Source organism: Heptranchias perlo, chromosome 15 (assembly GCF_035084215.1).
Source record: "Heptranchias perlo isolate sHepPer1 chromosome 15, sHepPer1.hap1, whole genome shotgun sequence".
In the NCBI taxonomy this organism is placed as follows: Eukaryota; Metazoa; Chordata; class Chondrichthyes; order Hexanchiformes; family Hexanchidae; genus Heptranchias; species Heptranchias perlo.
Genome location: NC_090339.1, coordinates 55,545,806 through 55,570,411, shown reverse-complemented (window position 1 = coordinate 55,570,411; position 24,606 = coordinate 55,545,806). Strand labels below are relative to the sequence as shown.

Here is a 24,606-nt window from a genome sequence, read left to right as displayed (position 1 = left end):
CTAATGCGGCTGAGGATAGTGAGAAAATCTTTTAAACAAGGCACTGATTCAAAATCCATAGAGAAACCGACTAATTGTCGAGAGCTGGAGTCCATGATTTCTTGATATTATGATGCACTATCGGTTTCTGTATTAACCAAATAAAACTTAGACGCAATATGTATATGTTTATGTGTGCTCACGTAAACTCAAGATGATCTTAGGCAAGGCCAAGGAGATAGTTGAGGGATAAAGTGAAAATTGAACCTGAGTGGAACCAAGTGTAAGAATATGGTTTAAAGCCAAGCATGGTCACTATCCCATCTCACATAGCTCGCATTAAGCTCCCAAACATTTAGCAAGAGGGCGGTGTTAATAGGAGGGGGGGGCAAAGTCGTGTCGTAGAGTTTGTGTTAAAGACAGTTTGTAAGAGACAGGGCATGCTGAAGCTTCAGAACTATAAACACCCAAAGGTCAAGAGATGGCCCGTTTCTAGATGCTATAATTGAACCAGAGTGGTTCCACTCACGTTCAAGAGGAGGGAGATGTAAGAAGATGGTTTAAAACAAGTATTAAATATAGGAGTGCAAAGGTCCACATCTCTGAGGAAAATAGCTTATAGAAACTGAAGAGGTCATTGAAAGAGGGCTGAGGCATTAGAATAGTGAAAAACAGTAAGATTCAAAAGACAGGTTGTCCTAACCTACTATAAACATACTAAGACCTGATAACGGTAAACGACTATGTAAACACTAAGACATTAAAAAATCCTTGGTGGTTTTTGGAGAATCAACACAGTAGGTTGGTTTACGAACAGGTGATAAGACCAGCGGTGCTTACGTACGGAACAACGCAGCTAAATAGGATAAAGATATGTTCGGAAGTCCATTGCCACAGGCAGTCCGTGAAGGCTAATTCTGATCAACTTGGGTTCAGCGGACAGATCAGGTCTTATTGATTGCTTGTCGTTAATGTAATCTGTAGACAGTTGCATTATAACTATAACAGTATTGAATGTAATGTTGATGTCAGCTGTAGTGCAACTCTGTGGAGGTTATTGTTGATGGATTAACAACACATAGTTGTGACAGTAATGGGACAAATCTTCTAACAGTACATCTCAAGTTTTTTCAATTATGTTAGCAATCAGAAAACAATCAAGGAGCACATTGGGCCTTTAAGGCATTCATCAGGTCAGGTTATGTATGAAAATAAAGATATGGTTGACGATCTAATTAGATTCGTTGCATCAGTTTTCAGTTCTAACGACAATGCCACGGTCACAATATTACAGGAGGGATGTATGGCTAAAATTGCTCCTGTGGAAGTTACTGTGGAAATGGTTTTAGCTAAGATTAATATGCTTAAGATTGACAGCACTACAGGAACTGATGTCATTTACCCCAAACTGCTAAGGAAAATGGGAGAGGTTGTAAGTAAGCCACTAGCTCATCTGTGCAACAGTCCATCGAGATCCGAGTTAATTCCCATAGATTTTAGGGTAGCTCATGAGGTCTCATTATTTATGAAATGGAAGAAATTAGATACTGGGAATTATAGATTCTTGATTTTAACACCCAGAACACATCTGATAAAGTACTTTACAAACAGCTGTTGCAGAAAATTAGAGGCCTGGGGATTATAATATATTAATTCATTGGATAAATAGTTGCTTGAAATTATGTAAGCAGAGGGCTGTGAAGGGGAGTGGATCTGACTGGGGTCAGGGCGGAATTCCACAGGGTTATAGATTAGGACCACTGCAGTTCATCATTTTTATTAAATAATCTAGGAAGGCTTAAATGGAAGCATTCCTAAATTCACAGATGATATAAAAATGTGCGTGAGGGTCAGTAATTCAAAACAAATCAATAGGTCGCAAGTCAACTTAGATAATCACACATTTAAAAAAATCTTATTCCTTTTTCCCCTAACCAAATCCGTTGTTTTATGTTGCTGTCTGCATTGTCTTACATTCTTCCACATTTCATTCCATCTGGCAATCTTGCATCCATACTCCTTTAAAGCACAAACTGGGGTCGCCAAACCCAAGGAAATCCACAAGGGGATTTCAAGAGTCTGCGTGGTTATCGATTTTCTGTATTAATTGACTTAATAATTCATTGTTTCTATTGCTGTATAAAAGTTTTTTTTAAAGCATTTTCTGCAATGATGACACCGATTTTCTTTGGTTAGCTGACACTACCCTTGAAGAGTGAGATCAGGGATCCACGGAAACATCTCAATATTTGAAGGAAAGTCCCAGGGAGTGTGTCGATATTTGCAGGGGAATCTCTGGGATTGTATCAACATTTACAGAGTGGATCCCAGGAACATGCCAATATTTGCCTGGGGTGTGGGTGGTGGGTCCGAGGAGTGTGCCAAAATTTACTGGGATTGGGGGTGGAGGGTCCCAGGAGAGTGCCATTATTTACCAGGGGGAGGTGTGGAGAGTCCCAAAAGTGTACCAATATTTGCCAGAGGGGAGGACGGAGGGTTCCAGGAGTGTGCCAATATTTGCCAGAGGGGAGGACGGAGGGTTCCAGGAGTGTGCCAATATTTACCTGGGAGGGGAATGGAGGGTTCCAGGAGTGTGCCAATATTTACCTGGGAGGGGAATGGAGGGTTCCAGGAGTGTGCCAATATTTACCAGGGAGGGTCCCAGGAGTGTGCCAATATTTGGTAGGGGATCCAGACACAGAAATGTTTAAAAACTACTGTTTTCAAGCTCCTTTATGCTAGTCGCCTAGCTTGTTATAATCGGTAAATTTAATACTAGAAAAGGTACCTTTCTTATATTTCATTCATGAACAGTGTAAGTAGCATAGCATCCAGAACTCATCCCTATAGAAATGTACTTGTCACTTTTCTACCCCAGAATAAGCCATGTTAACTTATCATTGCTTTCTGCCTTTCATTGTCACAGTCATCATCCATCCTCCCATTAACTCCCTGTCCCTTTTACTTCTGTAAGAGCCCCAGCTGCAGAAGCTTACATAATGCATTCTGAAAATTTACGCTCTTATATTCACTGAATATCTCATTCATTGGTTTAGTCGCCTGCCAAATAATTCTAGCAGAACCACAAAGTTCAACCCATTGTTTTTAAAACCACTTTAACTACCCATTATGAATTCCATGCTTTTTAAATGCACACTGATAGTGCCTCATAATATGTTCTTGAGCTACTGATTAGAATAGCTTGTCTATAACTCCCCAGTTGAAATCTCACTCCTCTTTTGATTAACAGCATTCTATCAGCATGAACCACTCTCCAACCCAATGTTTACAGGGCTAGTGACTGCATTCACTACACCTCAATTGCCTCTTGCTCATTTTCTTCTTGGTGTGAATTTTGATCTCATCACAGTGAGGGATGTTAGTGGTGGAGAACAGAATGCTTTCCCCCATCGGCATTAAGCACTCGCTCCCTGGTTAGGTGTAACACAGTTAGATGCCGTATCAAGTTCCCTGTATTCCGCCCAACGATGTGGCTCAGCCCAAACCTGGGAAGAGCACCTCCTATTTTTATTTTTAATTCTCAGGGATGTGGGCCTCGCTGGCAAGGTCGGCATTTATTGCCCATCCCTAGCGAGGTAGGTGCTAATGGGCCTCCTTCTTGAAACGCTTGGCACAACTAAGTGGCTTGCTAAGCCATTTCTGAGGGCATGATGTAGAGATGCCGGTGATGGACTGGGGTGGACAAATGTACGGAGTCGTACATTTGCTCCTTCGTCACCTGACAAAGGAGCAAAGCTCCGAAAGCTTGTGATTTCAAATAAAGCTGTTGGACTATAACCTGGTGTTGTACGACTCCGTACATTTCTGAGGGCGGTTAAGAGTCAACCACTTTGGACCAATGTGGCATTTTTCCATATCTCACACCAGTCACCACATGGCTCCTCTGAGTGAGATTGCCAGTTTAGTGCCAGTTAGTGCCAAATAGGTATATTTGGTTTCTCTATGTGTGTGCAGACAGCAAAACATTCAGGAGAAATAAAGAAAAAAGGAAAGAACTTACATTTATATAGAGCCTCTCATGACCTCAGGACGACCCAAAGCAATTCAAAACCAATTAAGTACTTTAGAAATGTAGTCACTGTTGTAATGTAGGAAACGTTTATGCATAAATGTGCCAATTTATGCACAGCAAGATCCCACAAACAGCAATATGATAATAACCAGATAATCCTTAGTACTACACTGAAGTGCCAGCCTAGATTATGTGTTCAAGTCTCTGGAGTGGGGCTTGAACCCACAACCTTGTGACACAGTGGCAAAAGCGCTACCAACTGAGCTACAGCTGACAAATCAATGGAATAAAAGAAAAAAATAAACAGAAAGAAGTGTGCAATGTACAGAAGTGTCTGATCACAGTTGGGGAGCCTTGACAGGATCCTAACTTTTAACTAACATTCACTGTATCTGTCACCAGGTGGTAATTGCATGAATAACCTCTTCATAGCAACTTTGAAACAAAAAGGAACATCATCTCAAGCTGCTGACTCTACTGAAGCTGGCAAGCATGCACTGACAGTAGACTGTAGTTTCATCTCGTTCTGAACTTGACTATGGCTCTCCCTTAGCACTGCAATCTGCCCTGTGGTCTCAAATAGGTCGCACTGCTGATTCTGACAGGTTATTTTTTTCTTGTTCTTCTTCCTATCTCCTGCATTGCGTCTTAAGATCTCCAGTTAGCTCTTACTTCTGTCTCTGACTGATCATTTTCCATAATCTATCCTGCCAACGTCACCAAAGATATCATGGTCAGGAGGTTGTTCATGGAGTGCTAGCTTAACTCTTCTCTCAGATCCAGACTGGAATTAAACAGATTTTTACAGTAATACAAGGCAAGCTTTCATATTCAGCCTGTTATATGACACAACATACGGGATAACAGAAAAAACATCTTTTCATTTGAACAATTTGTAGTTCTAGCCCATGTGAATTATCTGATATTGTAATGCCTTGAACCCTCAAACTCACTTTGAAGTGATATCTAATTGTTCATTTACAGGACTAATTATATCCTGTGCGTCACTCTCCCATTTCTGCCGTTAGATCTGAATTCAACTCGCTGAAGTAGAAAGTCATCGCACCCCACTTGGCCAGCGCGAACTGGACGCAGGGAACGATCGCTGCATCCGAATAAGTAGGCCTGAGGCTCAATCGAAAGAGTCCTAAAACAGGCATCGGTCCCTCATTAACATAAACAAAGGGACTATCGCCTGAAAACTCACCCGGCCCAATATGGTATTTCAGGTGCCTTTGAGGTGACAGAGCCGTGCAAATTTGGTCATTTTTACCCCTGTTTGCCCGGTGAATAAATGCCCTTCTGAGTAACATAATACAACTTTGGTTCTACAGCATAAGGTCTAAATGTGAATTCTGAATATTTTAACAGATATCAAGTTATCATGTGGTGTTTTAGAAAGAGATCCTGTGATCACTGACTGACAATTGAAAATTACAAATGCCAAGGAAAAACTTACATGCTCATTTCTTAAATACTTGGTTGAATTATCCCACACATTTAACTTTAATTATATACTCTGTCCGCTGTAAATCCCATCTAATGATTTCAGTGGCCTCTGGAAGACATTATATGTAAAGTTATTATCTAAAACAAGTTCAGGCAATTTCTTAAGGCTTTTGGACACTAGCAAATGAATAGCTATATTCAATGGTCAGTCTCAACTTTGTGTTTTTTTATTATTCATTCTCAGGATGTGGACGTCGCTGGCAAGACCGATAATTATTGCCCATCCCTAGTTGCCATTGAGAAGGTGGTGGTGGGCCTTCTACTTGAACCGCTGCAGTCCGTGTGGTGACGATGCTGCCACAATGCTGTTAGATATGGAGCTCCAGGATTTTGACCCTGTGACGATGAAGGAACGGCGATCTATAAGCCAGGAGGGTGTGTGACTTGGAAGGGAATTTGGAGGTGATGGTGTTCCCATGCACCTCCTGTCCTTGTCCTTCTAGTTGGTGGAAGTCGCTGGTTTCGGAGGTGCTGCCAAAGAAGCCTTGGCGAGTTGCTGCAGTGCATCTTATGGATACTTCACACTGCAGCCACGGTGCGCCGGAGGGAGTGGACATTTGCCTGTCAGAATTTAGTTTGTAAAATTCAGACGGTTTCTTCCTCTGATCTCCTATACTGAATTTCAGGACAACAGGAACCGGGACATTTTCCCGTTAGTCATCCAAAACTTCAGATATTTCTTCACAATCTGCAGTTCCAATACATTATGGCCCTTAAAATTCCTTGTGGTTCACGTTAATTACCCACCATGACTCTGACAGAAGATCAGCAGAACCACCAGGAAAGTGGCAAAGATCTGGTTGCAACGAGTCTCTGCAGTTTCCAGGAGTTTCCTGATTGCCTGGGCAACACTCCTCAGAACGGACAAGCGAGCGGTTCCAGCAGTGATGGCCAGGTGAGTGCCAGAGATGTGGTCAATGTGCCACTTGCACCTGTCTGACCCATGACCCCTCAATCTCAGATGGGGGTCAGCACTGGAGGGCACGATCAGGTGCGATCCGAGCATAACTGCAGAGGTCGTGACCCGAGGAATTTCAGGGCCTGTATATTTTTGTTAATCATGGGTCGTCTCAGTCTTTTATTTGCAATTTATAGGCCATTGCCAAATATGACATGTAGCGGAGACCAATGTGAGGTTATAGAGTGGGCAGTCCTGAAATAGAGCAAATTAAGCCCTGTAGACATGAACATTTCACCTCACACATTTGGAAAATTTGAATGAATAGATTGTTGCTTGGAGAACAATGTTAGTAAAAATGCAATTCCACATGACTATGCTTTTGTTTGCGGTTCAAATAGCAACTGTTCACAGCATCCCGTAAACTGCCTATACTGTTTCCCGAACAAGGAATGGCAAACAGTTCAAACTCTCTTATAGTACAGTTCTATTTTAATTGAGAAACCAAGGTGAAAGGACTAGGCCCATAGTGCAGGACACCACCAATAATCAAAAGAGAACAAGAGATAAGCAGGAGGTTGATAGTACCTCTGCCCACAAGGCTGTTGATGGAGCTTCTGTTGAGTATTTTAAACTGAGTTAGAAAATGAGTTTTAAAATTCAGTTGTTTCTCTCATGCTCAGTCCCAAAGACCATCCCTGCAAGTGATCGCTCATTTCGTTGGAATCAGAATTTGACTTTGTTCTGAGTCAGAAGGTTGTGGGTTCAAGTCCCACTCCAGAGACTTGAGCACAAAATCTAGGCTGACAACCCACTGTGGTACTGAGGGAGTGCTGCATTGTCAGAGGTGCCACCTTTCGGATGAGACGTTAAATCAAGGCCCCATCTGCCCTCTTGTGTGGACGTAAAAGATCCCATGGCACTATTTCGAAGAAGAGCAGGGAAGTTCTCCCCGGTGATTTATCCCTCAACCAACATTACTAAAATAGATTATCTGGTCATCATCACATTGCTGTTTGTGGGATCTTGCTGTGCGCGAATCGCCTGCCGCATTTCCTACATTACAACAGTGACTACACTTCAAAAAGTATTTCATTGGTTGTAAAACAATTTGAGACATCCTGAGGTCATGAAAGGCGCTATATAAATGCAAGTCTTTCTTTCTTTTCACATCCATTTATCTCTGCTTTGAAGCTCTTTGTACATTTTGAGATGAGATAAAAACACTGCAGTTGGCCAGAAATTAAACAAAATTTGGTTCAGACTGTAGGCACACTTTAGCACTTTTATATCTTTGAAAGTTTCAAACTTCTGCGTTCAACGTGCAAGTGAAATAGCGTAACCCCAGAAAGCTTAAGAATGTGAAAGTGTTAAGCATTTAGTGGAGTACATCAACGTTTAAAGTACCGCTGAGTTTACTGAGCTGGTAAAGAAACTTTATAAATGAGGAACATGACATGCACAAGCGATATATTATATACAAGGCTGGAAGAGAGAAAGCATCCCAAGGACTGACACATTAAGCTACAATGTTAACTCCCATGCATGCCGCATTTTGTAAAGCAAACAAAATTGTTTTAAGTTGGGTGATACTTATATGCAGGGGCTGCCAATACACACCTCAAAATGGTGATGTTGAAACAAAAGCTACCCACATTGCAATGTCACTATTAATAATATTTTATTACATACATACATAATCCTTGTACTTAGGATGTGGTATTAAGATTTATTGTCTAGTACATAACAATTCCATGCCATAAAGTTGAGAGATTTACCAAAGCAAGGCCTCATTGCAAACTAGCAATAACACAGAAAGCTGCCAACTGCTAGAGACTGTGGGGCAGATTTCAACCATCAGTTGGCTGATCAGTGGAGCGTGCCAGCCAGCCGAACAATAGTGACAGCGGCTCGAGCCTTATTAACGTATATGAGGCAAGCTGCACAACAACAACAACTTGCATTTATATAGCGTCTTTAACATAGTAAAACGTCCCAAGGTGCTTCACAGGAGCGAAACCAAACAAAATTTGACACCGAGTTACGTGAGGAGATATTAGGATAGGTGACCAAAAGCTTGGTCAAAGAGGTAGGTTTTAAGGAACGTCTTAAAGGAGGAGAGAGAGGTAGAGAGGTTTAGGGAGAGAATTCCAGAGCTTTGGACTGAGGCAGCTGAAGGCACGGCCGCCAATGGTGGAGCGAATAAAATGGTGGATGCGCAAGAGGCAAGAATTGGAGAAGCACAAGAGCTTGGAGGGTTGTAGGGCTGGAGGAGTTTACAGAGATAGGGAGGGGTGAGGCCATGGAAGGATTTGAAAACAGGGATGAGAATTTTAAAATCAAGGCGTTGCTGGACTAGGAGCCAACGTAGGTCAGCGAGCACAGGGGTGGTGGGTGAAAAGGGCTTGGTGCGAGTTAGGATACAGGCAGTAGAGTTTTGGATGAGCTCAGGTTTATGGAGAATGGAAGGTGGGAGGCCGGCTAAGAGAGCTTTGGGATAATCAAGTCTAGAGGTAACAAAGGCGTGGATGAGGGTTTCATCAACGGATGAGCTGAGGCAGGGGCGGAGACGGGAGATGTTACGGAGGTGGAAGTAGGCGGTCTTGGTGATGGAGTGGATATGCGGTCGGAAGCTCATCTCAGGGTCAAATAGGACGCCAAGGTTGCACACTCCAAACGGGCATCCCAATGCAACTCACCAGTTCTGGGTTGGTGTAATATCGGGCAGAGGCCGGGATAAAGACTGGTCCGGGGTGGGTGGAGGTGGGGGTGGCAGCGACTCACATTATCCTGCACCTCCTGGCCCCACAAAAATAATTTTAGCTAAATAAATAAATTTATTTTTCAGGCCTCCTCTGCTGTATCAGCCGGATTTACTGAGCTAAGTGTCTGTGGTGTGCCAGTCGGCAGTTAAAATGGCATTGGGGTGCTAAAGACGTCATAGCACCCCCAACTTGCATAGGCTAATGAGGCTCCTGCCTGATTCAAGCTGGTAACCGGGCCACCCAGCAAAAGGCCCAGGGACCAATGATGGCGGAGCAGGAATTGGATGGTACGTCCATCACCTCCATTTTAACTCCGATTTATATATTTATACTCTTTCAGTACAAATTGAATTAAACCCTACCTGGACATTCTGTCCACATACTTAGACCCATCCCCACCTTATCAGATCGGAGCCATTGCTCCTAAACACACTCTTATTAGTGCACTGCCCAGATCGTCAAACTGTTAAACAACCTGGTGCCAAGTTCAGAGGGAAAAGATCAGATTTGTCCAACTTTAAATCAACTTAATATAAATATAAACATAACTATATTTAATATCAGAACTTGGAGCCCATCAGATATTCTGGAAATATGTAATTTTCATGCTAATTACTTTTTTTATTTGTTCTTGGGATGTGGGCGTCGCTGGCGAGGCCAGCATTTATTGCCCGTCCCTAATTGCCCTTGAGAAGGTGGTGGTGAGCTGCCTTCTTGAACTGCTGCAGTCCGTGTGGTGAAGGTTCTCCCACAGTGCTGTTAGGTAGGGAGTTCCAGGATTTTGACCCAGCATCGATTAAGGAACGGGGACATGTTTCCAAGTCAGGATGGTGAGTGACTTGCAGGGGAACGTGCAGGTGGTGGTGTTCCCATGTGCCTGCTGCCCTTGTCCTTCGAGGTGGTAGAGGTCGCAGGTTTGGGAGGTGCTGTCGAAGAAGCCTTGGCAATGGTAGATGGTACACGCTGCAGCCACGGTGCGCCGGTGGTGGAGGGAGTGAATGTTTAGGGTGGTGGATGGGGTGCCAATCAAGCGGGCTGCTTTGTCCTGGATGGTGTCGAGCTTCTTGAGTGTTGTTGGAGCTGCACTCATCCAGGCAAGTGGACAGTATTCCATCACACTCCTGACTTGTGCCTTGTAGATGGTGGAAAGACTTTGGGGAGTCAGGAGGTGAGTCACTCGACGCAGAATACCCAGCCTCTGACCTGTTCTTGTAGCCACAGTATTTATGTGGCTGGTCCAGTTAAGTTTCTGGTCAATGGTGATCCCAGGATGTTGATGGTGGGGGATTCGGCGATGGTAATGCCGTTGAATGTCAAGGGGAGGTGGTTAGACTCTTCCTTGTACATTTTACATTTTGATACCTTGAGTATACCTTTTTAATTGAAGTGAAATTGGTGGGATTCATTTAATTTGAATTAATTAGTTAAAGGGTAAGTCATGTCAGGACAGCCCAGCCCCGTGTTATGCTCTTCCTGCTCTATGTGGGAAATCAGGGACCCTTCCGGTGTCCCTGACGACCATGTGTGTGGGAAATGCATCCAGCTGCAGCTACTGACAAACCGCATTGCGGCACTGGAGCTGCGGATGGATTCATTAAGGAGCATTCGCGATGCTGAGAACGTCGTGGATAGCACGCTTAGTGAGATGGTCACACCGCAGGTAAAGGTTGTACAGGCAGGAAGTAATTGGGTGACCACCAGGCAGAGTAAGAAGAGCAGGCAGGCAGTGCAGGGGTCCCCTGTGGCCGTCCCCCTCTCAAACAAATATACCGCTTTGGATATTGTTGAGGGGGATGACTTATCAGGGGAAGGCAGCAGCAGCCAACTTCCTGGCACCAGGGGTAGCTCTGCTGCACAGGCTGGGAGGAAAAAGAGTGGAAGAGCTATAGTGGTAGGGGATTCTATCGTAAGGGGAACAGACAGGCGTTTCTGTGGCCGTAAACGTGACTCCAGGATGGTTTGTTGCCTCCCTGGTGCCAGGGTCATGGATGTCACTGAGCGGCTACAGGGCATTCTCAAGGGGGAGGGGGAGCAGGCAAAGGTCGTGGTCCACATTTGGACCAACGACATAGGTAGGAAGGGAGATGAGGTCCTGCATCAAGAATTTAGGGAGCTAGGTAGCAGATTAAAGAGCAGGACCTCAAAGGTTGTAATCTCTGGATTACTCCCAGTGCCACGGGCTAGTGAGTATAGAAATAGGAGGATAGAACAGATGAATGCGTGGCTAAAGAGTTGGTGCAGGAGGGAGGGTTTCAGTTTCCTGGATCACTGGGCCTGCTTCTGGGGAAGGTGGGACTTGTACAAGTCGGACGGGTTGCACCTGAACCAGAGCGGGACAAATATCCTTGCGGGGAGGTTTGCTAGCACTGTTGGGGGGGGTTTAAACTAACTTGGCAGGGGGATGGGATACAGAGTGGAGCTACAATAGGGGGTGATGTGCAGCCAAATATAGAGAAAAAAACAAGTCAGCTTGGAAGACAGGGCAAATATGTGAGGGCAAGGCTGGATGGCATCTATTTTAATGCAAGGAGTCTTGCGAATAAGGTGGATGAACTGAAGGTGTTGATAAACACATGGGAGTATGATATTGTTGCTGTCACAGAGACATGGTTGAGGGAGGGGCAAGACTGGCAGCTCAATATTCCGGGGAACAGAATCTTCAGGCGAGACAGAGGGGGAGGTATAAGAGGAGGGGGGGTCGCAATATTAATTAAAGAATCAATTACTGCCATAAGGAGGGATGATATATTAGCAGGTTCCTCTAATGAGGCCATATGGGTGGAGCTTAAAAACAAAAAGTGGGCAAGCACTTTGATGGGAGTGTACTATAGGCCCCCAAACAGTCAGGGGGAGATAGAGGAACAGATATGTAGGCAAATCTCAGAAAATTGTGCAAATAATAGGGTAATAATAGTGGGGGATTTCAACTTCCCCAATATTAACTGGGATACTCAGAGTGTAAAAGGCTTAGAGGGTACAAAATTCTTAACGTGCATCCAGGAGAGCTTTTTGAGCCAGCATGTAGAAAGTCCTACAAGAGAGGGGGCGGTACTGGACCTAATTCTAGGGAATGTGGCCGGCCAAGTGGAAGAAGTGCTAGTAGGTGAGCACTTTGGTGACAGTGACCATAATTCGGTGAGATTTAAGGTGGTCAAGGAAAAGGACAGGGAGGGGCCGGAAATAAAGGTTCTAAATTGGGGGAAGGCCGATTTTAATAGGATAAGGCAGGATCTGGCCAAAATGGACCGGGATCAGCTGCTTGTAGGAAAATCCGCATCGGAGCAATGGGAGTCTTTCAGAAGGGAGATTGGGACCATACAATGGCAACATGTTCCCGTAAAGGTCAAGGGTGGTTCCAAGAACTCCACGGAACCTTGGATGTCAGGGGATATACGAGAATGGATTAGGAAAAAAAGGAGGGCTTTTGGCAGATACAAAAGGCTAAAGACGGAGGAAGCCCTAGAGGAGTACAAAAAGTGCAGGGGGATACCTAAAAAATAAATTAGGAGATCAAGGAGGGGCCATGAAATAACACTGGCGAGCAAAATAAAGGAAAATCCTAAGATGTTTTATAAGTATATTAAGGGTAAGAGGATGACTAGGGAAAAAATAGGGCCCATTAGGGACAAAAATGGCAATCTGTGTGTGGAGCCGGCAGATGTAGGAGGGGTTCTAAATGAATTTTTTGCATCTGTTTTCACTATGGAGAAGGACGATGTAGACATAGAAATACGGCAGGGGGACTGTGATATACTCGAACATATTAACATCGAGCGGGAGGAGGTATTGGCGGTTTTAGCAGGCCTAAAAATGGATAAATCCCCAGGCCCGGACGAAATGTATCCCAGGCTACTCTGTGAGGCAAAGGAGGAGATTGCGGGGGCTCTGACACATATATTCAGAACCTCTCTGGCCACAGGGGATGTGCCAGAGGACTGGAGAACCGCTAATGTAATACCATTATTCAAGAAGGGGAGTAGGGAAAAACCGGGGAACTACAGGCCAGTGAGCCTAACATCAGTGGTAGGAAAATTATTGGAAAAAATTCTGAAGGACAAAATTAGTCTCCCTTGGAGAAGCAAGGATTAATCAGGGATAGTCAACATGGCTTTGTCAAGGGAAGATCATGTCTGACTAATTTGATTGAATTTTTTGAGGGGGTGACTAGGCGTGTGGATGAGGGTAACGCAGTGGATGTGGTATACATGGATTTCAGTAAGGCCTTCGATAAAGTCCCCCACAGGAGACTGGTCAAGAAGGTACGAGCCCATGGAATCCAGGGTGCCTTGGCACTTTGGATACAAAACTGGCTTAGTGGCAGAAGGCAGAGGGTGATGGTCGAAGGTTGTTTTTGTGACTGGAAGCCTGTGGCCAGTGGGGTACCACAGGGATCGGTGCTGGGTCCCTTGCTGTTTGTGGTCTACATTAATGACTTGGATATGAATGTAAAAGGTATGATCAGTAAGTTCGCTGATGATACAAAAATTGGTAGGGTGGTAAATAGCGAGGAGGATAGCCTCAGTCTGCAGGACGATATAGATGGGTTGGTCAGATGGGCGGAACAGTGGCAAATGGAATTTAACCCGGAAAAGTGCGAGGTGATGCACTTTGGAGGGACTAACAAGGCAAGGGAATACACAATGAATGGGAGGACCCTAGGCAAGACAGAGGGTCAGAGGGATCTTGGTGTGCAAGTTCACAGATCCCTGAAGGCGGCGGAACAGGTAGATAAGGTGGTAAAGAAGGCATATGGGATACTTGCCTTTATTAGCCGAGGCATAGAATATAAGAGCAAGGAGGTTATGATGGAGCTGTATAAAACACTGGTTAGGCCACAGCTGGAGTACTGTGTGCAGTTCTGGTCGCCACACTACAGGAAGGATGTGATCGCTTTGGAGAGGGTGCAGAGGAGATTCACCAGGATGTTACCAGGGCTGGAGCGCTTCAGCTATGAAGAGAGACTGGGAAGATTGGGTTTGTTTTCCTTGGAGCAGAGGAGGCTGAGGGGGGACATGATTGAGGTGTACAAAATTATGAGGGGCACAGATAGGATGGATACTAAGGAGCTTTTTCCCTTCGTTGAGGGTTCTATAACAAGGGGACATAGATTCAAGGTAAAAGGCGGGAGGTTTAGAGGGGATTTGAGAAAGAACTTTTTCACCCAGAGGGTGGTTGGAGTCTGGAACTCACTGCCTGAAAGGGTTGTGGAGGCAGGAACCCTCACAACATTCAAGAAGCATTTGGATGAGCACTTGAAATGCCATAGCATACAAGGCTACGGACCAAATGCTGGAATATGGGATTTGAGTAGACAGGGCTGATGGCCGGCGCGGACACGATGGGCCGAAGGGCCTCTATCCGTGCTGTATAACTCTATGACTCTATGACTCTATGATACAGTTTGCACGAAGTTCCCACTAAATAACACTCCCTAGGTCTAAATGTTGAAGGAGAGTTACACTCAAATGTTATGGAACGATCTGATTACTTTACATGTCGAGGAATTGTGCTGATTTATATAAAAACATAAGACTAGTAACGGTAGAGTCAAGGGGCTCGATTTTCAGGCTGAAGTGCGTTGACAGCAGGGGGGTCCGAAAATGGGGGAAATCCCGAGCCTGGCAGCTGCCCCGATTCCTTCAGTCTGAGGGAATCCAACATCCTGGGCCTCTTCCATGCACCGAACACCCTTAAGGACTGGCTCCTCGAGGACAAGGGATACCCCCTGCACACATGGCTCATGACACCTCTGAGGAATCCCATCACCGAGCAACAGCGTTGATACAATGACAGCCACGTCTACAATTGAGCATGATATAGGGCTGCTCAAGATGCGATTTAGGTGCCTTGATCATTCTGGGGGAGCGCTTCAATTCGCACCAGACAGAGTGGGACGCATTATAGTATGGTGTTGTGTCCTGCACAACATGGCACAACAGAGAGGGGTGCCGCTTGAAGATGCCCCATCCACATCTGCCATCCACACTGAGGAAGAGGAGGAGGAGGAGGAGGACGAACCCATGGCCAGAGCAGCGGCTCACCTGGCTGCTCGTGAGGCCAGGGAGTCACTGATATGTGAACGGTTCTCGCAACATCAGAAAGTGAGAAGAGTCAAGTCCTCACACCACCTGGAAAGAGCAGCACCAACACCAGCCCCTCCCCCCCCACCGCCTCCATGCACAAAACAGTCCTGCAACTACACTTACACCCACTGTAAAGTGATCCAATGGGTGCCATCAAGTGTCACCGTTCATGGTGAAGCTCATGAAAGGGCCCTATCAGAAAAGCCAGTCAAGAATGGGCAAGACGTGGCAGTAGTGGTGAGAATGATAATATTTAATGTGAATATAAATATAAATGGAAAACATGACAAAACATGTCTGTCGAACACCCTTGTGCATACCCTTCGTGATCGTGATTAGCCTTTCTCTTCCTACCGCTTCTATGTGGTGCATCCCCTACGGCTGTAGCAGAGCTAGTGGCAGGTTGCTCACGTTCATGCCATGACTGCTTAGATGCTTTCGCCCTATGCCCTCTGCGTTTGGACCCCATCAGGGCCCCTCCAAAGTTTGCTCCACCTGCACCTTTGCAGAGGCAGACTCGGCCAACTGGAAAAGAGGCAGCATTGCGGGTATCATAGAATCAGAGAAAATTTACGGCACAGAAGGAGGCCATTCAGCCCATCGTATCCACGCCGGCTGAGAAATGAGCCACTCAGCCTAATCCCACTTTCCCTCATTTGGTCCGTAGCCCTGCAGGTCACGGCTCTTCAGGTGCACATCCAGGTATTTTTTAAATGAGTTGTGGGTTTCTGCCTCTACCACCCTCTCAGGCAGTAAGTTCCAGACCCCCACCACCCTCTGGGTGAAAAAGATTTTCCTCATTTCCGCTCTAATCCTTTTACCAATCACTTTAAATCTATGCCCCCTGGTTATTGACCCCTCCGCTATGGGAAGTAGGTCCTTCCTATCCACTCTATCTAGGCCCCTCATAATTTTGTACATCCCAATCAAATCACCCCTCAGCCTCCTCTGTTCCAAGGAAAACAACCCCAGCCTGTCCAATCTGTCATCATAGCTAAAATTCTCCAGTCCTGGCAACATCCTCGTAAATCTCCTCTGCACCCTCTCTAGTGCAATTACATCCTTCCTGTAATGTGGTGACCAGAACTGTGTGCAGTACTCAAGCTGTGGCCTAACTAGTGTTTTATACAGTTCCAGCATAACATCCCTGCTTTTATATTCTATGTCTCGGCTAATAAAGGAAAGCATTCCATATACCTTCTTAACCACCTTATCTACCTGTCCTCCTACCTTCAGGGATCTGTGGACATGCACTCCAAGGTCCCTCACTTCCTCTACACCTCTCAGTATTCTCCCATTTATTGTGCATTCCCTTGCCTTGTTTGCTCTCCCCAAATGCATTACCTCACAATCTGCCACGTGGGACCTTGTCAAAGGCCTTGCTAAAATCCATGTAGACTACATCAATTACGCTACCCTCATCAATCCTCCAAGTTAGTCAGACACGACCTCCCCTTAACCAGTCCATGCTGACTGTCCTTGATTAACCCGTGCCTTTCTAAATGATGATTAATAATGTCCCTCAGAATTATTTCCAATAATTTGCCCACCACCGAGATTTGGTTGATTGGCCTGTAATTACTCGGTCTATCCTTCGCTCCCTTTTTAAACAACGGTACAACGTTAGCAGTCCTCCATTCACTACGCCTGCATCCAGTGAAGTTTGGAAAATGATCATTAAAGCCTGGTTTCTTTTAACATCTGGAGAGAAGCGCTCCCACCGACACGTACCCTCCACAGATGCCCCTGCCACCAATATCTGCTTGTGCTCACTTGTGTGTGGTGACTCACCAGGTGCCAACCCAACTAACTGACTACTTGGACCCACCGAGGTGTGAGTATCTGCGCTGGTGGATGGCTCGCTATGATGTGACGGTGCGCCCTCAGATGCCGGGAGCTCCTGTGAGGAATCGCCCTCTGCCATCACTGTGGTCATTGAAGGGCCCGTAAGAGAACAGAAGGCAATATTAAGCATCATCACAGATGTGTCATGTTGCGATGAGCATACTGAGATGTTCAACATGGCGAGCATTGTTAACATCAATTCATGTTGTGTGTGATGAATGTTAAAGTTGTGAAACCAAACGTTTGTGGGGTGCCAGTCTCGGCGTCCCCGACGGACAGGCACTCGAGGGTGCGGCTGATCTCCAGGGCCTCCTGCTTTGCGTGTGAGAGGACCACTGTTTGTTGTGGCCCCCCACCACTCCTCTCCCTCTCGCATGCATTTTGCGCTCTCTTCTCCTTGGAAGGGGAGAAAGTACAGACGTATGAGTGAGTGATGGGGACGTAGCCAGCCGATGAATGCATTGCTTTGGGTGAGGCTGACCGTGAGAGAGATACATCAGAGGGTGAATATGAGATAGAGACATCACGCTGGATGAGGATTGGGGTGAGTGGTAATGGTGGGGTGACTAATGGGGAGGTGAGGAAGTGCTGAGGAAGTGCAGGTAAGTTAAGGATGAGCCTTAAGTGAGTGTGAGGAGTGATGTGATGGAGTAGTGTTGACAGTGCAGAATGAGTTGGGAGGGGTGGCGGTGATGTGGAACATGGAATGCAGGAGAATCAGTAAGTGTACTCACTTTTGCTGACCTAGTTAGGTCATTGAAGCGCTTCCTGCACTGGACCCAGGTACGGGAGATGTTGCTGCTGCTGCTGACCTCCTCTGCCACCTCGAGCCAGGCCTTCTTGGTAGCAGAGGCAGGGCACTTCCTCCCGTCCGTGGAGTAAAACACTTCCCTCCTCCTCCTCACCCCGGCCAGTAGCTGCTGCAGTGAGGCATCATTAAATCTTGGAGCAGCCTTGCCCCAGTGCTGCTCCATTGTGCCTTTTTGGTCTTTGCTCCAGCAAAAGCCTTTGGAGCAATGGCCCTTTGAATAGAGCCGCTCCAGCTGACAGCCTAACATGCGGGTGCGCAGTCCGCCCACTGCGCAGCTCTCGGACGGCAAACCCGGAAACCATGTTAAGGGCCACCAATTAACTAGCGATCGCGTGGAAAACAATAAGGTTTTATTAGTCGGGTTATCTGCACTCCCATTGACCCCACCCCCCCACCCCGCTGCCATCCTGCCACCATTTGAAAATTGAGCCCAAGAACTTCCTGATGTTGGTCTGTGGGGTTAGAGGAATCTCCTTTCATATTAGTCCATCTTATTATCAGGAAAGGCAATATAAACAATGGCCTGGACTTTCCGCATGATTTCCGCCCAGATATCAGCGGAATTGAATGAAATAGTGCTAAAGATCGCGGAATTTTAAGCGTGAGTTGCGTTCATAACCAATTTGCGCTCAAGTTTCCGCAATCTTTTACGCTGGTTCAAAAATCCACTCGACGATGGCAGTTCCCAGTCACAAAACTAGCTACGCCCCCAGTTTCTGCCGATTGTGCCCATTTGGGAGTGTTCATCATATTACAGGCACCCCGCGGTCACATGAATCCAACGTTAATCACCTGTACCTGCAGTAATCAGCAGTCAATTGAAGCCTGACCCAGGTCTGTTTCCCCCGTTGCTGCTGCAATTACTTTAAATGACTTTAAATTGATCTGCCCTTAGTACATAAGACGTGTGACTAGCAATCAATCGAAGCCACACAGGTGTATCGTACTCTGCAATCACAATCCTCTTTGTGATGCTGGAAGTTTCCCTGTTCCAGTCACGAATCGATTACGACCGATTACGCTGATTCATGGGGAGATTTTACATTCGGGCTTATGCTAATGAGTTTGCACGGAAACTTCAGTGTAACCACCTCTGGCAGAGTGTCCAGCACACCCTGCCACATTTTGCCCATTGCATCCCTACCAAAAACTCCATGCTAATAGGTTTTACCAAGTACAATCAATCCTTGTTAGAAGTGCAGGTTGTAAATAATTGAACCCCCTAGCATTCGGCCAATAAAGTGTGTGGTACACTATAATCCCGGGTCAGATCGATATAAGTACTGTATTTGGTGTAGAATGAGTGTGAAATAAGCCAGTATTATATGGGGGTGTGAGTTGCGTGTAAGAGGGGATTACAGCTTCAGTCTTTCTCTTTCAAACAAGCTTTATTTTACTGTCATAACTTGGTTTAAAATAAAACAACCAGCCACTTACCGACAAGGCAGACCATAAGACGTGAAATGAACCAGACACTGGGATGAACAATGAACAGCCTTGTTTTGACAGAGTGATTCCCTCTGCACCATTCCGATTATAAGCAATGAGAATTCATTACAAAATCAGAAAAAACAAACTCTGTTTATAGTGATCAGTTTTTAAAATATGAAAATGGGAAACCTACACGAATTTCTTCAGTCTTTTACTTTCATGGAAATGTTCAATAACCTTTTGTTCCAATCTGTGTCCAGCCATTGCACCTTGTACGTGTGTCGGACAATGGCCCAGAATTTGCTGGCAAAATAACGGTGAGTTTAATGCGCAAGCTGATATTAGTGCGTAAACAATCCAGCAATTTGTGGCGGTTCACAACTCACGGTGTATCTCTTCCTCGCCACAAATTGCTGGATTGTTTACGCACTAATATCAGCTTGCGCATTAAACTCACCGTTATTTTCCCAGCAAATTCTGGGCCATTGTCCGACACACGTACAAGGTGCAAGCGGAGCCTCGCAAATCAGTCCAGCAATTTGTGGCGAGGAAGAGATACACCGTGAGTTGCAAACCGCCACAAATTGCTGGACCGATTTGCGCCGCTCCGCTGTTAACCTCGCAAAAACGGAATCTCGCCCTCAACCTCCCGTTTCAAGAAATTGCTGGATTTGCGCAGTAAATACCAATTAAACTCGCCGCAGAAAGTTAAGGCTAGTATTTAACAATGTAAAAGCTCTGTTACAAACATGATTAATGGTCCTGACATGAAACTCAACCTCTCTGGCCTAGAAAGGGAACAATTGAGACTGTGGGGTCTCATTCCTGTAGGTAGTAAATTGTTCCTAGAGGTTTTTTAAATTTTAAATTTAATTTTTTTTCTTACTTTTCCTTTCTGTCTCTTTTTTCTCTCTCTTTCTCTTAACCAATGTTTCTTTCCCTCTCTATTTCTCTTTCTGACTCAAATTTGATTCTAATTCACCCTATTTCCTTGTCTGTCGTTCCTCTGTTTCTTTCTCTATCCTTAAATCTCATTTGTTAATGAGATAAACTGTTGGTCCCTGTTGGCAAGGTCCCAGATACCCCGCTGCCCTCAACTTGACATTATCAGCTCGCACTTCCAGCAAACTGAGGAGCAAAATTAATTGGAGCTGAAGGGTGAGGAAAACAACTCAACTCACAGCGCTCACCGCAAATCGCCAGCAAATTTTGGGCCATTGGGATTTCCCGCTATGCTCTCTACAATGTATTCTAATTAGTTCTCCAGCAAATTTGGGGGTAAATTCACCACTGGAGGATCAGATAGTACAACGGTCTATTTGATGGCGTTCGGGGCCAAGTGTGCCATTCCAGGAAGTTCCGGGCCATTATACATTACACCCTATCAGTAGGCTGCAGCTACTGTTCTGAGTCCAGTATGTGTGGCGTGCGATTTGTGTTATTTTGTGTTATACTCTGTATTATACCCTGGTTTGTATTGCTGGAATTCTACTACTGACTTCACTTTATTGCAGGTCACCTTAGGTAAATCACAGAAGAGGTACACTTGGACCAGATATCACACAGCCACTAGCAGTGAAGAAAGATTCCATACAACGTTATTAAAGTTCCCGAGAGACCACCGGGGCACTTTTAAAGATTGATTTCACACCAGGCTGGAGTTACACTGTGGACAGTGAGATGGGCTCCTCTCGAGCGTTTCGCACAGCTTGGCTTTCGTGTGGCTGATGGTCAGATCGGGACTTGACTCCCAAATTAAACTGCCACCTTGCATCATTGTGAGCCACTGAAAACACTATGACAGCGTAACTACACCCTCAAACTTATTTTTGGAACTTAGTTTTGCAGTTCTGCTAAATACCCAGCGTTGGTCACAGTGAGTTGGAGGATATGGTAAAGCATGATGGCTAAAGGATATAAGTGTGACACTTGCAGAAAGAGTACACTTTACACAAGACCTTTCACATAATATAGATTTGTATTGTTCTCTCTTAAGTGCACATCCTTAACAAATATAGAAGCAATTGTACAATGCCATTTGCCCACTGTTTCTGTTAACTGTACGTTCAGTGAATGACTTCAACTAAGCTAGGTTATATAATTATATTCTTCACATTATAGTTCTGTAAAATCTATCACATTAGGGATTCGGATGATAATCTGCATGCTTTTGATGTTTGAATCAGATTTGTAATTCAAAGCTGTTGTACACTATTTCAGTTACCTTAAAAATATGGTCACTTTAGAATTTCTATATCCCATCATTACTGTAAAATTAAGTTTTGCAAAGTTCAGTTAATTAAATTATTTTAACCTTTTTTGCCTGCAGGACATTTCTAAGACTATGCACAACAAATATAATATTTACATATTTATCTTTATTCCTTGCATCATATTACGAAGATTGGTCTGTATTACGGTCTGTTAGTTTGTGTTATACTCTATTGGTGGTGTTATGTTATGTTGGTGTTATATTTGTGTTATACTCCAATTTGTGTTACACTCTTGTTTTGTGTTATACTCTGTATTGTACCCTGGTTTGTATTAAATTGCGTTATGTTCTGATTTGTGTTATACTCTGGTTTGTGTCACATTCAATTGGACTGTGTTATACTTTTGTTTCTATTATACTTTGTTGATTTGCGTTACACACCGTTGGTTTGATTCATACTCTGGGAACATGCTCCAGTTTACTGCGCTCTGTTGATTTGTGTTATACTCGGCTGTAATTCTAAGATTTTAATTTACTTTTATAAAATTCCTCTGCACTTATTGTAGATTATTCATAGCACCGTGAAAAGTTTTTGGCTTCAGCAACGTTTCTCTCTAAACCAAACCATGAGCAAAAAAATAAGCGTTTGCCTCTTTGATTAACATGTCCAATCCCTTCTGCAGCAACGAGTGGCGTTATTCTAAAACACAAATGTGAATGTTAGTATGAAATAATAAATCAGAACCTGGCGTATCTTAAATCATCCAGTGTAAAACGTGCGCTCATTCTCTGAGATAACAGCGTTATTCCAAATACAGCACATCTTTTGCAACAAATATAATTTTCCTTTTTCGGCATTAAATGTACAACTTTGTGTAAGAGTTTTGTTGATTTTGATACCGAAGGGTATAGAAACAAACGGATCAGATTTTTTTCTGATACACTCATGATCTTCCTATTTTACATCACCTGTTCTAGCGTGACGAGCAACAATTGATAAAACTATTGCCTCCTTTGTCATTTGAAGTGATTTCCCTATTACATTTAATCCAATAGTAACCGAGATCAAAGCTTTTCAATGTCTGAATCTTTTTTTTCTCCCAATATACAAACCAATGATATATCACCTATCCTCGCACAATGACTTTCCGCTTTGGTGTGAAGCCATTCACCGGGAACATTGATGTCAACACAAACGCGAACTCACACCTAGTGATAGATCAGACATCTAACTTTTACAGGCAACCATACCAGCGCCTAACAAAGTGTCATCTCCAACTCCATCTTACCAGCGTTCCTCAGTTTCCTATTCCTGAAGACCGAGATGATGACCAGCACATTGCCCAGGATGTCCACCACGATGGTGAAGATCAGCACCGTGGCCAGCACCGTGGTGACCCCGGCCGAAGGAGGTCGCTCAGATGCCCAGGAGACACACTTCGTACAGTTTCCATCCGCCGACATCTCCGGGACCTGCTGCTTTCATTCGGAGACACTTCAACCTCTTCAATGACCAAAAAAAAGAAACCCTTTCATGTCCTGACCAGGCGTCGATTCGTAGATCGAAAAGGAACTTCCTGATGGGAGGTCACCCCATTGCACTCGCTCTGCCCATCACGCCATTCTTAACTTTTTTTTTGTTTTAGTTCAACAAAGCTGACTCAAAACTGCCTTCATTGTAGTATCGAGTGTCATCATGCTTAGAAAAGTGAGAGTATTCCAAGATGCCGACTTGGTTTTCGGACTGCGGTGTTGGACTCTTGCTGTTCCGGTACCATCACACCCCATCTGATGGACTGGGGACATGTGTGAGTTATTCTGCTTTTTCTAGCAGTCATTTCCCATCCTGGATGTGTTGTGTTTTATAACTGTCAGGAATCAGGGCTCTTCGGTTCACACTGTCATCTCAACCTTCTGCATTGACGCACCTCTCTGGACCATGATTGTGATGAATCCGCCCAGGCGACAACATCACTTTAGATCGACGTCTGTTGCAATGATTGCGACCCCCGCTCCCTGGATCCACAAACCTTTCTCAGTCCGCCCAATCTGAGGATGGAGTGAAAACGCGTAGAAACAGCGCCATCCAGTGAGGCCACGGAACCCAACTCAACTCAATCGTGGTGGGGAACAAGCTTCCCCGTCAATGCATTCTTTCCTCTACCGCCCAATCTTTCACCAGCTTTTCAAACACATCTAACTTGTGCATCAACGCCTTTTTTTTCCAAGCGAGAATCTATATTCCTTTTGTCTGTCTGTGTTTGTCGCCAGAGTGATTGGATTATGATTGACAGGCGTTCTGTCAATGGGAAGATGAAGTGTGCCTGACCTGTAAATCATTGCAATCTCTCGAAAGCCAAATAACAATCATCGATTAGAACATCAGTGGCCTTTATTTCCAAACAATTCATTAATAACTGCGCTGGTAATTCTAACCACGCGTTTCAGAATGGAGTTTATAAAATGATGAAGGGATTAGATTGTGTTTGTGCGGACAATTTGTTTCAAATAAATAGGTTAGAGAGGACATGGGGTCACAATCTCAAGCTATGTAAAGGCAGAACTAGGATAGGTGTCAGGAGGTGGCTCTTTCCCCAGAGAATAGTGGGCCCGAGGAACAGGCGGTCAGCTCGTGGGGTGAACGCTGATTTCCTGAATTCTTTCAAGCGAGAGCTGCACCTGTTTCTGGCTGGGACGGAGATCACCTCGTATAAAAGGTTGGTACTGTATAATATTAATCAGGGCCAGAGTGGTCACCTGGGCTAGTTTCGACCTCCTAAGGGGGGGGGGAGGGTCAGAGAGGAATTTTCCAGATTTTTTTTTTCCTGGGTTTTTATCTTTTCTTTGTCTCTCCTAAGAGATCACATTGGGGCTGGGGTGGGGAGTGCGATACACGAGGCATCACAATTATATGGACAGGACGGATGGGCCAGCAGGTCTCTGCAGGGGGATTTGTCAGAAATAAAACTTTTAGGCGATTCTGAAGTGTGCCTATGTGTGATTTTTAAATACATAAGAGTCAAAACACTCCCGTATGCCT

General features: G+C 44.8%; 1 protein-coding gene across 1 annotated transcript in view; it reads right to left on the bottom strand.

Annotated features, from left to right (window-relative positions):
* The window catches only part of LOC137332819 (melatonin receptor type 1B-like), a 124,356-nt gene extending 101,326 nt beyond the window's left edge, over positions 1-23,030 (bottom strand). Inside the window, exon 1 of the mRNA XM_067996752.1 lies at positions 22,856-23,030. Coding sequence (XP_067852853.1) covers positions 22,856-23,030 — 175 coding nt within the window. The remainder of the gene's footprint in view (positions 1-22,855) is intronic.
* Positions 23,031-24,606: the final 1,576 nt, after the last annotated feature.